Source organism: Anoplopoma fimbria, chromosome 19 (genome assembly GCF_027596085.1).
Source record: "Anoplopoma fimbria isolate UVic2021 breed Golden Eagle Sablefish chromosome 19, Afim_UVic_2022, whole genome shotgun sequence".
Classification (NCBI taxonomy): Eukaryota; Metazoa; Chordata; class Actinopteri; order Perciformes; family Anoplopomatidae; genus Anoplopoma; species Anoplopoma fimbria.
Genome location: NC_072467.1, coordinates 1,897,787 through 1,910,553, shown reverse-complemented (window position 1 = coordinate 1,910,553; position 12,767 = coordinate 1,897,787). Strand labels below are relative to the sequence as shown.

Below are 12,767 nucleotides of genomic sequence, written 5' to 3'. Positions count from 1 at the left end.
GGACATGTGCTAGTGATGTTTTAATTGCTCCAATACACACTCTTAATGCCATTGCTTAAAGTGAGTGAGAGACTGAGTTTCTCTGCTGAAAGGTAAGTTTTAATTTCCTTGGCATTGCATCAGGTTTGATTCATCCACCCAAAAATCTATTAAGGCCATTCATTAAGGTCACCTCTAAATGGACAAAAGGCTATGTATACATCGCAAAACTTTCAAAACGTGCTTTTTATTTCCTTAATTTTTACATTTTAGATATGATAAACACTTGAGACATCTACATTAATACAATGCTAAAACAATGCACAACCAGATGACTGAAATCATCTTTATAGACAACATGAAACATTTTTGAACCATGGTTTTAAAGAATAAGAATATACTGTAATGCATTAGCATTTTTGGTCATTGCTTAACAATAGAGTAGCACCAGTATACATGATGACAGGCATAGCCAATTTAGACTTACACTTGTTAGGAAAGTTTCTGGGTGGAGGGCATATATATCTTTTTAAACATAATTTCTCTTACAGAATTCAGGTTCAACTAAGTGCAAAATGTATCCACTTTGTCCTTCTGTATGTGCATAATCTAGGTGGAATAGAACATACCAGATCAGCTTCAATGCAGTAGAAAACAATCTTACAAATGCCTCTTCACCAAATGACACAAAAAAAAAACCTATCTCAAGGATTTCAAAAGGCAGACATCATTACAAGATTAAAAGCTGGCTTGCAAAAAAACAATATTGTTTCTCAGTTTAGGCTTTATCAAAGGGAATGGTTAAGCTTTACTTCCCCTTATCTTTGCCCCTTGGTCGAGTTCCACTGAAGGCAGGAAGGTGAAATAGGAAATGCATTTGGCCGTTTCATCTCCACCATGGGCAAGGTATGAGAGGAGGGGTTTATGGTAAGCAAGGTGCAAGTACAAAAAGCCAAAACCACAGTGCGTTGGGGATCAGACCGTGCTTTCACAAATTATTCAGTTCCATTAGAGTCTGGTCCAGCATCTGGTGCATATCGAGGTTCTCTTCCTTAGCTTGTGACAGTTTCTCTGTTAGAACATCAAATGGAGAAGTTATAACCTCACACAAGCAAGCAAAAGTGAGTGGTTAGCTTGCATTAATAATCAAGCTGGCTACATCACTAAGGTCAGTCACTAAAATTAGTTAAACCTCAGCTTCATGGACAGAAAACAGGAGAAACACATTGATTAAACAAGCTCATATTATGATGTGCAAGCCACCATGCAAACAGGTAACTAAAACAGTATTATCAATACACATAAACACAACGTAAATCCATTAAAAATGATTGTATTATATCATAATACTAGGTTGCAAGACTATACCGTATTTTCCGCACTATAAGGCGCACTTAAAAGCCTTTAATTTTCTCAAAAAACGACAGTGCGCCTTATAATCCGGAGCGCTTTATATATGGATTAATTCTGGTTGTGCTTACTGACCTCGAAGCGGTTTTGTGTGGTACACGGCGCTCTGTCAACATGTTTTAGTACGACTTTGGTAAACTACAAAGCCGCACCGCTTGCAGCATTACGGCCACCGTAGTCAGGAGCGTCGCGGAGTAATACATACTGTGCTTCACCATAATATTACAGTGTGTGTGTATAAGGACCCAACATGGCTCCTGTCAAGAGACACGCTTACGACGCGGACTTCAAACTCAAGGCTATCAGTCACGCAGTAGAACATGGGAATAGAGCAGCTGCGAGAGAATTCAACATTAATGAATCAATGGTAGGAAGTGGAGGAAGTTTGACTGACTGACTGTTTTGTTTCGCTTAATGCGCCTTATAGTCCGGTGCGCCTTATATATGAAAAAAGATCAAAAATAGACCATTCATTGACAGTGCGCCTTATAATCCAGTGCGCCCTATAGTGCGGAAAATACGGTACATGTACTATATATATATATATTTGAGGTAATCCCTGATTTTCAACATACGTCAAGTACATTTGGACAAACAGTAACACAGACTTCAAGCAGTGCGGGCATCGTACGTGGACAATGCAAACGGAAGAACTTTGGATCTTGCTCTGGATCAGATTGTCACACACACATTAACACAAAACTGTAACAAACACGTAAAACATTCACGCAATTTAGTCCTCATTCAAGGCCACGCGTAGTTCGTTAGTGAGAAGGCGGTTTTTCTGAAGTTGCTGGTGGAGGAGATCTTTGCAGTCAGAAAGCAAGTAGAAAAACAGAGAGAGGACAGGAAATCAGAGGAAATGGGTAAAGAGAAAATGCCTGTTGACACCTACCGTCTCCAGAACAGGCCATCAGTTACTTTTTTAATCTTTATAAAACACACCGACAGTATTTGAATAGCCATTAAATAACATAATCAAACAGTGTTTTGATGTTATTGTTTTGGTGAGGGGATTTTTTGTGTAGAGTGAAAACAGAGGATGAGCAAATGTCACCTTAAAAAGGTTAAAAGGTTAAATAGCGGCTTAAAAATTAAACCTTTAAAACCCGGATAGTATGGTGCATCTTATCATCTGCTAAAATACGGCAGATCAATATCCGAACTGAGAATCAACCAGTTTGTTGTTGTCTGACAGTGTAAGAATGTGGCTCACCTATTACTCTGCAGTCCTATTTGAATTTCTGACATCTCAAAACACACACCACCAGATAATTGCTTAGTTCTGCTTATCGCTCTGGAGTTATGGGGACAACTTTAATAAAAACACTCAGAATATGTGATTGTTCATTTATTCAAATATATGACAGGGTACCGTGTATCATACAAAGCCAAGGTCTCATCATCACTGATAGCAGTTTACTCCAATTTTTCCAGCAACCAGATGAGGTTCAAAAAATCTTACATGATGTTCTGTACTCCACCATTACACCCAATACTCTTCTACGTCACCACAATCTTCCCAATACCAATCCAACAGTAATTCCCTACAATTCTCAAGTCCTTCCAGTCAGCTCCTTCTGTCACAGTACTAAATGTTAAAAAGTGCTTGCATGCATCAGGCTCAAACGCTAAGAGAGAAGACAACTTGGCTCAGTTTTCAGTCAAGTACCTGTACTTGTTCTAGGTTTCTGTGCTCATGGCACTACTGTGATATTCCTTCTATCTCAGCTTCACAGAACAATATTTGAAGAAAATGAAAAGAACAAGAACAAAGGAAAGCTGGGTGAAGCTCAACTAATGGCTTGTTGAGATGCAGAAAGAAAAAGGAAAAGCATGACTTAAAATCAAGGCTACTTGGTTTTATTAGAGCCACTTGAAAATAAATAAATTAAGAAGAAGAAAATAAAAGGACAGAGTGAAGTGATACAGCTTACATAGAAGGAAGGACTTTTATTTTTTTACACAATGCAGAAAGATCTAGGAATCTGTACAAGTGATGGGATGCAATTAACTTTGACATGAGGATGAAAACATGAGGATGAAGGGTAAGCAAAGCAAAGACAGAGAGGGATGGGAAAATTGAGAGATGGCTGGAGAGAGCAGACATATGCTGCTCAGCCGGCAGGAGGCGTCTTTGATGAGGTGTGAAATATTTATCTGTGTGGGAGAGAAGAGGTACAGTGAACCAGGGGGTCGGCGTGGGACCTACGGGAATCTGAGCTGCGCACCACAATGCGACAGAACCACAGGAGCGACGGCACGACGCTACAAAGCCAGAATTCACAATGGCGGTGCATTGTGAGGTAGCAGATATTGGCAAACACAATCTGGAGATCGGAACAAATCCTTCCTTTGATTACATCGAGACCTTTCTGCTCATACACGAGGAGCACTGCGTTACCAAATTGATACAGTCCGCTTTGTCAATCTCCTACAGAAAGGCCAAATGTCTAAACACTAATTTAGCAAAACTGGGGTCTAAACGACAGTGGTGCTAAACAGTGATAGTCAACCATCAGCGACAGAACAAAGGGGGCTCTCACAACACTCAGGGGCCTTTCTTCTGACAGAAGTAGACCGTGTTAGTAGAAGAGGAACGTGGCAACACTCATAGCAGTGTGTTAGAATCTGATTCATTGAAATGCTTTCGTGATACAGTTAACAACATTTCAATAGACAACTTCCATGCATAGCCAGGTTGTCAAAATATCTTGTGAAAATATCACAAGTATTTAAAAATGACTATAAATCTGTAGAAATTTATAGACTGACAAAATCAACAATGCATAACAATACTCAAGTCCAGTGTACACTATTCTCCAAACAGAGGGCATTCAGTATCATAACCACACTAATAAAGAAGTGTGCAGGGGAACCAGAGAAAGTTGTATCTATTGCCTGTGGACTTGGATGACACAGACATGTAATACCGCAAGGTCTGTCTTAAGACGTTAAACTTTAAGACTATATAAAAACATAGCTACACAGATACAAGGGTTGGATGTACTAGGTGGGTAGAAGAAAACATAAGGGGGGAGATGAAGGCGAGGTAGCTGGTGTACAGGGGACAGAGGTGCAGAGGTGCAGGGGGAGAGAGTGGCGGCGGAACAAGCAGGCGCAGCAGGTAGAAAATTACATGGAAGTCATGTCGTTGAGGGCGTGGTCCAGCTCCTCGCTGATGGCCTTGTACTTCAGTTTCTGGGCATACAACTCATCTATTGGTGGGCCAAGGGTACAGGGGGAGGGTGGGGGCAAAGGTGAAGGAGCACATGGCAAGGAGGTGAAGGGTGAAGCATCCAGAATATTGACAGGAGAGAGAAAGAGACAGGAAGAGGTGGAAGAAAAGAAAATTGAAAATATGGGGAAAAAAAGGAAAACAAAGTTATACCAGAAAATGACAGAATGGAAATGCAACAAAAGTGATGGGAAATTCCTCAGTGCCATGAAGAAATGGACCATATCTTTCACTCTCAGTCCATAGTCCTTGAACACTAAGTCAACACTGAGGCCTGTTAAATCCTGATAAACATCGAAGCCATTCTTTCCTACCTTGAAACTCAGAAACAAATCAACTACACTTAATAGAAAAATAATAAGAGTCACCACAAGAAAGGTATGATGCTGTCTGGAAAAGAGCCATGATGGCAGTAAGAGGGAAGCAGAAATAGAGTTCAAGAGCAAAGCAAATAATGTGCTAAAGATTTGTTTTTCTTTTTTTTTTAGGCCTGACACCATCACTGACACAATAACCATTTCAAAATAACCAGAGTAGCATTCTGGAGTGAGGGGCAAAAAAACCATACCTTCCAAGTCATCAATGGTCTTCTCAAGCTTGGCTACTGATCTCTCAGCGAACTCAGCACGAGTCTCAGCCTGTGATACAGAGACAGATGTGAGAGTGAGTCCAACACTCAAAGTGTGACACAGCACCTGTTACTTCTATAAATTATCCTGGAGTCAGCCTGCAGCCCCAGATAAGGCCTTGCGAAACTTTACCTCCTTCAGCTTGTCGGTGAGGACCTTGATCTCCTCCTCGTATTTGTCCTCCTTCTGTGAGTACTGTGGGACAAAACAAATGACAGGGGTCAAACATATGGACATGGAGTCAAACTCTGAATGTCATACATTTCTATATTTTTTTTACGTATGTGGATAGATTATGAAATAAAACTGAAGTGAAGACATTCGGCTCCTCGAGGCTCCTCCGCTCCCCATCCACCCAGTCTAACTGGGAGCTGAGGGGTTTGACAGCATGCACTCTTCCAGAAGGCTGCACTTACCTTCTCAGCCTGGGCCTCCAGTGACTTCAGGTTGTTGGTCACAGTTTTCAACTCTTCCTCAAGCTCAGAGCATTTGCTGGTGTTTTAGATGATGGGATGAAGTTGCGAGGGATAAGAAGAGGGGGTAGAGGAAAAGGAGGGAAGCGAGGACGGATGGAACCAGAGGCGGACACGAACCAGGAAGAAGGAAAGTAAGAAAGAGGGAGAGAGGAAACAAGATAAATAAGAACTACAGGGATTCAACGAGGAGGGAACCCAAAGTACCTTCAAAAGTGTCTTAACAGAGCAGGATTGTGAGAATAGCAATGTGAAGCTAGTGATCACACAAAGAGTAGTGGGTTGCAATGAAATCGTTAATTTTGTTAAAAGGTATTTCCGTAACTTAATATCATGCTTTCTCTTAAATGTGAGGTGTTATTCTTGCACAGTCTCTGCCGTGTTAGAGACTTGAAATAGTCTAACTACCCCGAACATAAGAGCGTAAAAGAGGAAAAGAACAAGCGTAGCAAGCAAAGCAGAGGGGACACTTAACAGCATGAATCACAGTGGGAGGAGCCACTGATCAAAGATATGGGTTAGTTTTGGTTTGTAGTACCTGTGTGACTGAGGAGTTTAGTGATTTCGTGCTTTGCTCCAAAACCCTTAGCTCTTCATCTGCTCTCCGAGCCCGTCTGTTTATGGGTGCGGCGTACGTGTGCAAGCCAAAACCATTCAAACCGTGGAGAGCATGCAAATGATGAGCACATACAGTAAGAACACAGGGCACACTGTTCAAATGGATACGAGTCTTTTACTTTGTGTATTAGTGCTCTAAGCTCAACTGTTGAAATGCCAGTGCACGTGCAAATGTAAGTGCAGCTTTAGTGCATGTAAAGGTGAAACATCTTACCCCTCTGTCAGCTCAGCACGCTCCTCTGTGCGCTCCAGGTCACCCTCAATGATGACCAGCTTACGGGCCACCTTTAGGTGCAGCACAACAAAGTGTTACGACGCAACAAATGACTGTGACACAACTAGGATGTGGTTTAAGTATTGTTCCTGAAAATGTAGCCCCCTGATATTGAAACTGCACTACGTACCACTATACTTTAACCCCCAATATTTAGGATTTATAAGCATGACATTTGTGTGTAAATGAATGCACAGTATTTGTCAATAACTATAACTTCTTCTTGGAAGACACTATTCATATTATTACAACTACTTTTGGTGGAGCACTTATTACTTTAAAGTGAAAGTACTAATACATCTCTGTAAAAAAATACTCCATTACAAGGAAATTCCTGCATTGAAAATGTTACTTAGGTAAAAGTGTATAGTGTTATCAGGGAAATGTACCTAAAGTATCAAGTAGTACTTAATATACTTTCAACTGAATGAAATATACCAGTAGATTAACCAACTACTTGTTTCAGCTCTACTTGTATATGTATGTGGTGAAGTAGAACGTAATGTAAAATGAATCTACCCAAGTAAAGTACCACAAATGTTTACTTAGGTGCCGTACTTGAAAAAATGTATTTAGTTAAATTCCACCACTGATTATGATTATGTTTTACTATATTATCATTCACCAGCCACCACTAATGGGTGGCCACAGGAGTAATAGGTTTAGGCAAATGCGTAAATTAATTCTTACATGTGCTTGCATTATAGTGTTTTATAAAGAATGTATTAAATGCCTATATACTGCCTATAAATGATTAAGTAAATCAAAGGGTTATCTTTTTCAAGGAAGAAAAATCCAGGACCCATGTAAACGGTGATTTTGGATTAAAACTTCAAAAGTGTTATTATAATTGAGCAAAAAGCTTCTTTATCGGACCGTTAAACATAAATAAGTTAAATATCGAATTAAGATATAATTAAACAAATATCTTAGAAATCCATCTATATTATCATTAGGGTAACAAGTCCGTCTCACAATTACTGGTTGCAGTAAATGAGCAACTGTGTGTTTGATGTTACAGAAGTCTTTTTGAGTGGCTGCCAGTGGACGGAAAACTCGCCTCCTCATATTTGCGGTCAGCCTCCTCAGCGATGTGCTTGGCCTCCTTCAGCTGGATCTCCTGCAGCTCCATCTTCTCCTCGTCCTTCATGGCCCTGTTCTCAATGACCTTCATGCCTCTGTGTGACAGAACAAACATATCATGATATGTTAGAAATCAGGAGCGGAGACCTGACAGCCTACAGTCTCCCGGAGGACACACATGTCTAGTGTGCAGTAGTTCAGGCTGGTAAATCTTTAATATGTCCTTCTAAAGTGAATGGCTATTTTTTTCTGACAGGAAAAAGGGATAAAATACAGAATTTGGGGATGTTAATAAATAAATATACTATATGACACAGCATGTGTGACAGTGAGCTGTGTGACATCCGGCTACGGAGCACAGAATCTCTGCTTGTACACCATACAAAGAGACAGAAACAAAGCCCCGCCACCTGGCCTCTGCAGCGAGACAGAAAGATCAGAGGTCTGATACTAAGCTTATCATGAGCACCCACCTCTCGCTCTCATCAGCAGCCTTCTCAGCCTCCTCCAGCTTTGTCAGGGCAGTCGCCAGACGCTCCTGAGCACGATCCAACTCCTCCTCAACCAGCTGGATACGTCTGTTAAGGGAAGCGACATCTCCCTCAGCCTAAGGAGAGAAGAGGAGCAAGTGAGGAGAAAAATTAGGGCTCAACGTCTGTAACAAACAACCTGGAAATTACACCTAGTGCATCCGTACAAGTCAGCCCAAAGAATGAACAGTAGGTGGTGGATTGTATATTTTTGTTTTATGCCAGGTGGGTGACTGTATTCGCTGTTGTGCAGAAGGGTTTCTGTATGCAACCTGTTGGGAAAAGCCCTCTTTGTACCAGTGCTCCTAATTGACTATTTATAATGATAACAATGTCCCAAGCTGACAGAAGGTTGAATACCCAGCCTCATTACTAGGCCCCTGAGAGAACATTAACAAGTCTCACGTCAAAGCGAGACAATTAAACTGATTATGACTGCTCTCACGGCACACATACAAAGAGGGGACTCCCTGGATAGTTACACTTCAATGTCTCTTCAATGTCTCGTGTAATTTAACTTATCACATTTTGATCCAATTGGTGAAAAGTGATCTGGTATCTTTAGAGAAACGTTACTATGCATTAATGGGGATTTGAAAAAGAGCAGACCTTTTCAATGCTTATTCAAACCTGTAGCTACACTTCTCCTTTACGACGTTTAGTTCAGAAGGTTTGAGACTTGCTCTGAAAAAAAAACAGGCTTCAACTACCAGTGGTTTGACCGTTTCCCTTGGAGTTCACGTTTGAGTGCGCAGTGGTGGACCAAAGTGCATCTGAGGTAGTGAAGTAACAAGGAAGTACTAATAACCTAGAAACTGAAGCAATGCTGTCAACTCCGCTTGAAACACCTCACGGGTGATTAACATAAAGCCTGAGATGGGCTCAGACAGATTTATTTCCCGTCTAGATAACTGCTGCTATGTTCACAGAGGAGGGGGGGGAGAAAGATCACTCTTTTGAAAAACCTATTGTCCTTATAAGGGCAAGTCAAAGAGCATAAACCAACTGAGCCTACTGGCACCTTTAAATGTTGCCCCAGATTATTTGCAACTTCCTGGTTGCTGTGTTTCAATGATGTATTCAAATGTTTAAGCTGTGGTTGGCCTGCAGAGTAGAATAAACGGAAGTTACTGGAAAGCAGGTTGAATGGGGACCTGGTTAACTGCAAAGTGCATCAAAGGAGCTGCAGGTGAAACACATGGTTGATATGAAGCTGCTGCAGGGGGTTTATTCCAAGTGATTTGATTCGTGCATCGGTGGCCTAACATTACCAATTATACACCCTGATCCGAGTGCAGCAGAGACACAGATCTGCGGTGCGGTGCGTGAAGAGAAATCCCTGCTATAATCACAGTTGTAGTTTACATGATATATGAAGGATGTGTAATATTGCATTTAATACAGAAGCAGGTAAAATGAAATTCTTACTTGTTCCCTGGCTTTCCTCTCTGCAAGCAACTCCCTCTGTAATGTCTCGGCTCTGTCTTCTGCACCGTCTGCCTGATCTTGTAAATACTTAATCTTTCGTTTGACTGCCTCAAGCGATGTAGCACCGGCCATTATTTACTATATATATATATATAAAAAAAAAAAAAAAAAAAAAACGCTCAGGGCTGCAGCACAATTTCCGAGTAATTGTCAAAAGGGAGGAGGAGGAGGAGGAGGAGGAGGGACGTCCTTGAAAGCTTTCTGGAGACGCTCTCTGCGACGCCTGTCATCTGTCCAGGAAGTGCTGCTCATTTCAGAATAGACCTGAATATTGACTATTCTGAAATATTGTGCAAAAAGCTTTGCATTGTGGAAATCATGATGGATTTCTCCCCCCCATAAAATAATAAAATGTGAAATTGAATTGATGCAAAGTAACAGTGCATTTCTTTTTTTTTTGTATTAATGACAAGAACACACCCAATGCACTGTAATTGGCCTGCTTGTGGGTGTCTTAATAGAGCAACAGCGCCATCTGCTGGTGAACTGTGAGTAGTACACACACACACACACACACACACACATGGCAGTAAAATACTTCTATCGACTGACTACAGGCCATCCAGTAAGTAGTCTTCACTGGATACAGTAATTACAGACTACGTTTTAAACTTTGCAAATTTCACAACAAAAATATAAAAAATTCAAGAATATGAAAGGGGAAAAACAAGGTTATAAAACACTAAGTACTAGTTCAACTGTTTAAAGCACAAGTTAAACCTCCCTATATGGAAATATTAAGAAAAAAACACTAATATATGGGCCTAAAGGGAAAGAAATATAGCATCAAGTATGACAGGGTAGGCTAAAGTCACTAGTCCACAGAGTAGTCACGCTAAGGCCTAACTCCCCGGAGGAATCCAATTAAAGGATTTTTTTTGTTATCCTGGAGGCCACTTATAAACCACACTACAGATTGATTCCCTGATTGACTCTTGTGAACCAATTCTCTGTTGTACGAGAAACTAACTCCACCATTCACCGGATTTTGTTGTCTTGAGGACCTAAAGTGTATTTTCTCCAAAGCATGTCACCACCTTGAAACATGCCTAAATTAAAATGCTTTACATAGTTCGGTAACCATGTGTTTATCCAAAGGAAATATATTTATAAAACCGTCATTTATTCACGGTGTTCCCCCCTGTGGTTAGTAAAGAGCACAGCTTGCAGTATGAGCTCTAACCTGACCATATAAAGCAGTGGGCTATATTTAACCACCCCAACCCTGCTCCTTCAGGGACACTTTACTGTTCACTCTAAAGAAAAAACACACTTATTCAGCCTAAGACCTGTAAGACTGAACACACCAAAGGCCTAAAACTAAATATAAATGATAGGGCACTAATGATATGAGTTATTAATTGGATTAATTGGATTTGGAGTATTGCAGTTAAACTGACATTCTTTGGGCAGACTTGTGTAAGTGAAATGTGCATGTGCTCCTTTAACATAAAGCGACAGTTCAACAATAATTGGACATTTGATGAAACATCCACTTGGACATTGATGCTGAAGTTTAAAGGACAGAGAGGTTGAACTGTCGCTCCATGCAGTCACAGTGATGAGAGGATGGAGGTGTGAAGAAGCGTGCTGTAGGAATGGTGCCATTGTGAACCCCCTTTTGTTACTTACATCAGCAGCTTTCTTCTCAGCCAGCTCAAGTTTCTCCTGGGCATCCTTAAGAGCCTCGGAGTACTTGTCCAACTCATCCTCAGTTCCCTTCAGCTTCTTCTGCAGAGCTACCAAATCGTCCTCAAGCTGAGGTGCGTTTCAGAGGCCAGACAGTTTCAGAGGTGATCAGGGTGAAAAAGAGGGTGTACAGAGACACAGGACAGGACAGGAGAGGACAGGACAGGACAGGACAGGGGAAGAGAGAAGAAAAGTTAGGGAAGCTCATGCAAGTCAGGATCAGATACCTTGGTGGCGACCTCATCAGCAGTCAGCAGCTTTTCCTCAGCAGTTTGGAACTCCTCAAACACTTTATCTCTCTCGTCTTCACTTATACGCAATTTCTTTTCCAACTCTCTTATATCGTCCTCTAACTATACATGCATATAAAAAAAAAAAACATCACGAAGTTAAACACGATATGAAAATGAACATGCAATTATTGAATAAATTAGCAAAACAAGTTCTGTCTAATTTACTTTTTCTAAGTTATCAAAATAACTTTCTAGGCTGTATTTACATCACCAACACTGTTGAGAGGAGGATTTAAAGCATCCAAAAAAATTCAAGAAGGATGGATTATTCTTATTTGGGATCATCCATGAAAGTAATTAATCCGGATTTAGGAGGCGATCCATTTAAAGGACAGCTGCTTTAAACTGCTACTGGTAGTCCTGCTTTTTTTTTTCTATGGATCTTTGGGATTTTCCACAAAAGAAAAACACATCAGCCGACCTGTTTGCTTCTGTCCTCTGCTGCCTTCTTGTCTCCCTCAGCCTGCTCAGCTCTGTCCAAGGCATTCTCCTTGTCGAGCTTGAGCATCTGCATCTTCTTCTTGATGGCGTCCATGGCTGCTTATTGTTGATCGACAAAAGTCCGAATGAAAATGAAGAAGGGAGTGGGAGAGTGGCTCGGGCGTCTGTGCCTAACTGAACACTAAGCTGGAGTGCAGGGCGCTGCCTGGAAGTGCCCTGTCAAATATGTACTTCAAGGGGGGGTGACTGGATTCCTTTGGACATCCAATACTTTTTGGGAGGGGGCGTGTGGGTGCCCAGGCGTTTTTTAAGGCTCTGCTCTGCTATTCGTTGCTCCCAAACATTTGACTTTTGGTAAGTCTTTATATGGGGTGTGATGGACAAGCAGGCAGCTCCCAAGGAAAGGCTTCCTAATGGTAATGTTACAGAAGAAGCCATTTAATGCATGGAGAAGATGCAGATGAAGCTTACTGGATGAGCACATCATAAAAATCCCTGCATGACACTTTGTTTTACCACTGTGGCAACACATTTAAAGGCAGCATGTGGTATTTGTGTCTTTATTGAGTGTCTTTTTTTATTCATTTCCAGTACATTACATTACATTACAGGCATTTAGCAG

The 12,767-nt window shown here is 41.1% G+C and overlaps 1 protein-coding gene across 14 annotated transcripts; it reads right to left on the bottom strand.

The window, feature by feature from the left end:
* Positions 1–206: 206 nt before the first annotated feature.
* tpm1 (tropomyosin 1 (alpha)) lies at positions 207–12,356 on the bottom strand. Of its 14 annotated transcripts, none has more exons than XM_054620038.1 (10): positions 12,126–12,355; positions 11,639–11,764; positions 11,355–11,480; positions 8,178–8,311; positions 7,682–7,799; positions 6,562–6,632; positions 5,673–5,748; positions 5,389–5,451; positions 5,196–5,265; positions 207–1,050 (listed from the first exon to the last, which is right to left on the bottom strand). In XM_054620038.1, exons 1-10 carry the CDS (start codon positions 12,237–12,239, stop codon positions 968–970), a joined length of 981 nt encoding a protein of 326 aa, XP_054476013.1. In that variant the 5' UTR covers positions 12,240–12,355; the 3' UTR covers positions 207–967. The 14 variants fall into 14 exon arrangements, with proteins under 14 accessions (XP_054476013.1, XP_054476010.1, XP_054476009.1 ...); XM_054620039.1 differs by lacking the exon at positions 207–1,050 and adding an exon at positions 4,510–4,607 and having other exon boundaries at positions 12,126–12,356; XM_054620035.1 differs by lacking the exons at positions 5,673–5,748; positions 11,639–11,764 and adding an exon at positions 6,268–6,343.
* Between the last annotated feature and the right edge of the window lie 411 nt (positions 12,357–12,767).